The sequence below is a fragment of the Macrosteles quadrilineatus genome, unplaced genomic scaffold, assembly GCF_028750875.1.
Source record: "Macrosteles quadrilineatus isolate MER2022 unplaced genomic scaffold, UCM_ALF_1.0 Scaffold_1__1_contigs__length_201487025, whole genome shotgun sequence".
In the NCBI taxonomy this organism is placed as follows: domain Eukaryota; kingdom Metazoa; phylum Arthropoda; class Insecta; order Hemiptera; family Cicadellidae; genus Macrosteles; species Macrosteles quadrilineatus.
This window is the reverse complement of record NW_026542594.1, coordinates 91,340,341-91,344,274: the sequence shown is the minus strand read 5'-3', so window position 1 is coordinate 91,344,274 and position 3,934 is coordinate 91,340,341. Positions and strand designations below refer to the sequence as shown.

Below are 3,934 nucleotides of genomic sequence, written 5' to 3'. Positions count from 1 at the left end.
GACACCTTATCAAGTGGGGCATCTGAAAATGCTTGCGAAAGTCCAAAAACACTTCATCAAGATGTTGGGATTCAAACTTGGTTATCAATACTCCCAAACCCCAGTTTGTGACCTGGAGATACAGTGTAACCTTCAACCTCTTCGCATTAGACACAAGTTTCTGGATCTTCTCTTCTTATACAAAGTAATTAATGGCCTCATGGTCTGCCCAGAACTTCTTAGTTGCATCAACTTCACTGCACCAAGAGGAACACGCTCTAGATCCATATTCAAACGGCAGTTCTTCCCATATTATGCTTTTTTATGCTTACAACAGTAGGATATCTCGCCTACACCGGCTAGGGAGCGAAGTTGGAGCTGATGTCGTCTTTTTTGGCGTTTCAACTCACGTCTTCAGGTCGAAGATCATCCAGCTCCTTATCTAACTATTCTTGTTTACCATCTAGTCACTAGTTACATAAACTTTAAATTTTATTTATCTCCCTTTTGTTGCTGTTGTTTTGCTGTTATTTTGTATCCCTGTGTCATAAACTGTTTCTTGTGTTACATATTAAATAGGCAGAGGATACGCGTCCGGTAACCGGACGTGGATTAGACGTCCGGCAATTACTGTCATAACCTAACCTAACCAACCAAACTTGCTGATAGTGAAAAAATCGAATTAAGGTGAAATTCTTTCTCTATAAAAAAAATTATAAATGCCAAAAATTCTAATAAAAGATGTACAGTTAAGAATAAATGGTATTCAATGCAAACTCTTCGACAAAAAGTTAAAGTCATCAATGGGATTCGAACCCTGGACCTCTTGCATATCAGCCGAGCACCTTATCCACCACACCACGAACACCGATGGCTCGTCATTGTATTGTTGTGGTAAAGGCGTTCCAGGCTCCCGCAACCCCATGACGTCATTGCCGTACGCCTTATCCACGTCCGGTTACCGGACGCGTATCCTCTATGTATTAAATAAAAGATGTGTAAAATAAAATAGGTGTATTCTGAATTGAATCCTAAAATAACAATGATTATAAACAAAAACAAAGTTACCTAACTTATTAAACATAACATATGGTATTTTTACATACAGTATGTTAGAAAAGACACATCAATTTTCCCCCTTTAAAGTCTTGACCGCAGCATTTGATCTACATGTCGTCTGCATGTTACTCCGTTCTCCAGTTCAACGTTGTAATGTAGATTTCCATCTCTTGATGTAACTTTTCCGAAACTCCATTTTGTCTGACCCTTGTAGTAGTTTCTCACTTGAACACGGTCTCCCACCTTAAATATGCGTGTTATACCTTTAGGTTTGTCTTTTGAGTCCTCGATTCTAGAAGGTATCATAACACTGAGGTATGTTCTTACTTGTCTGTTGAACATGAGATAGTATGCCGAGTTTCCTGTTGAGTTTGGTACTTGACGGAGTTGAATTATCGCCTTGTGAATTTTACTGTCAAGTGTTCCTGGTTCATCTAATATCGACTTCAACATCTTCTTCACTGTTTGTACAAAGCGTTCAGCTTGTCCATTAGATGATGGGTGGAAGGGAGCAGTCGTTTTGTGTTGAGTTCCACATGACTTAAGAAACTCTTGAAAAGTAAGAGAAGTGAAACTTCGTCCATTGTCTGAAATTAGGAGGCTTGGAAGACCAAAAGTACTAAAAATTTTCTTCAACTCTTTAATAGTCCAATCGGTAGTTGCTGTTTTTGTTTCTCAATGTAGTCAGGCTTCATACATAATCAAGGGTCCTACAATTTAATTTTTTCATTCCTTCATTGTTTTGTTTGTCAATATCATCCATGTTTGTAACGTCAAGCACTTACACTTACTTGTATCTAGTCAAAATTGTTGATATTGTTATTGTTAATATGTACAAATCTCTTTATGCTTTTGTTATTGTTATATTATTTTGTTATTTATTGTATATTTATTGTTAGAGTAGTTACTTTTGCTTAATATTTTGTGGCATATTAGATACAACATGTAACATATCATGTATTTGCTGTAAAATGGTGTAACCGTTGAGAGGAAATAAATAAATAAAATAAACTCCCTCATACTAATGTAATAGTTTATTTACATTATACATTGACCTTTCTCTCATATTGCAGGATTGCTTTGGAAGAGGGATTTGTTGTGTTTTGTGGGAGAGGGAGGGGAAATGTTTTATGCACACAGGTGGCTAGCCTGTAGTGTGAGACTCCTAAATTGATGACACTAATTACTAAAAAAATCCTCTAACCTTTTAGGAACAGACCTGGGATTGCTTGCTACATTTCTTCAGGTAAGGTCAACATGGGGCCAACTCGCACCATTTCAGGCATTACAGTTGTTTATGACCCAGACCACATCCGGGCCAAGGTAGAGCTCCTTGGTGCAGAGAATATGCTGAACAAACAGGTCCAGTTGTCCTCACTCTCTGTCATCATCATCGTGACCGTGTCCACCGACAGCAGTTCTACATTGTGTTGAATGGGCCTTTCCCTTGACAGGCGAACCCACTCGTTAGGAGTGCCCAGGAGGTAGATGCAATCGGGTGGCACTTCTTTGCCCATCCTGAACAAGTACGACCGGAAAAAGCTGTATCCACCTCCATGTACCATCAATGATTCAAGGTTGGACTTGCTGAATCAGCCCAGGGCCGTATTTCCTAATAGGCGGACTATGCGCGCACCTAGATCGCCAAATCTTAGGGGACAGCAAAATTTTGGAAGACAAATAATAAAAAAAGAGGTTTTGTAATATATCTTAAGAATATCCGTTGTAATTATGATTTCCTTGTACTTCACGCCACTATGTATTGTATGATTTTCAAAAAACCTCAATGGCTACAAACATCACCTGATCCCCTCTCCACCTAGATCACACCACCGTCCACGTCCGTCCGTCCCTTCAACAGCCCAGTCTACCTCCAGAATTCGAACCTTAACCACCTGTTTGTGGCCGTGTTATAAACATGTAAAACTCTCGTATTTATTTAGTCCACTTCCAAAGTCCATTCAACCCACGAACATAACAAATGGCAACGGGATCGGTCAAATTTACATACCACGCAATGTAACAGATCGATTGTGCCGTGTAGTGTAAATTTCGAACAGGTTTGTGAATGTCGGACGACGAAGTGGACTACTTAGACTTACTACCTTTATTTGAAGATAGTGAAGTGTCGGGTTACTCCAGCATGGTCGGGATAATTAGCAGCATCGGCGAGTACGACCAGAACTCCGAAACGTGGTCTTCATACATAGAAATATTTAAACTGTTTGTCGAATGGAACAATATTAAGGAGGACAAGAAGGTTAGCACTTTATTGTCTGTGGCTGGTGTTAAAACGTATAGTTTACTACGGGATCTGTGCACGCCCGACGTACCATCGAAGAAGAGTTTTAAGGAAATAGTGACTATTATTAAAGATCATCTCTATCCGAAACCATCGTTCATCGCCGAGAGATACAAGTTCAGCAAAATAATTTAGCACGAGGGAGATTCAGCTGCGGAATACATCGCGCAGTTAAGGAAGATGTCCACACATTGCGATTTCGGTGCATGTATAAATGACTACCTGAGGGATCGTCCAGTCCCCGGAATCAGGAACGAATCAACCAAACAAAAATTGTTAGCAGAAACCAGCCTAACCTTGGATCAAGCCATCAAAATCAACGGGAGCCGTGATGTCGAGCGATTACAAAAGATGACGTCACACCATCGCAGAGTACTAGGCGGAAGCAGCGCACCATCGAGTGTCACCGCACGTTGAGGTCACCACAATCACCCCAAAAGCAGCTCTTCATACGACAACAAAGTGCAGTGTTCTTGTTGTGGAAGTGCATTCCATTTACGTAATCAGTATCGATTGTTAGGTGTAACATGTAACGCGTGTGGAAAGAAGAATCACATTGCTAAGGTTTGCCGATCTAAGAGTAAGTTACAAAAA

The 3,934-nt window shown here is 40.2% G+C and overlaps 1 protein-coding gene across 1 annotated transcript; it reads right to left on the bottom strand.

Annotated features, from left to right (window-relative positions):
• Positions 1 to 1,119: 1,119 nt before the first annotated feature.
• LOC128998890 (uncharacterized protein K02A2.6-like) lies at positions 1,120 to 2,603 on the bottom strand. Its single transcript, XM_054425246.1, has 2 exons — positions 2,399 to 2,603; positions 1,120 to 1,625 (listed from the first exon to the last, which is right to left on the bottom strand). Exons 1-2 carry the CDS (start codon positions 2,601 to 2,603, stop codon positions 1,120 to 1,122), a joined length of 711 nt encoding a protein of 236 aa, XP_054281221.1.
• Between the last annotated feature and the right edge of the window lie 1,331 nt (positions 2,604 to 3,934).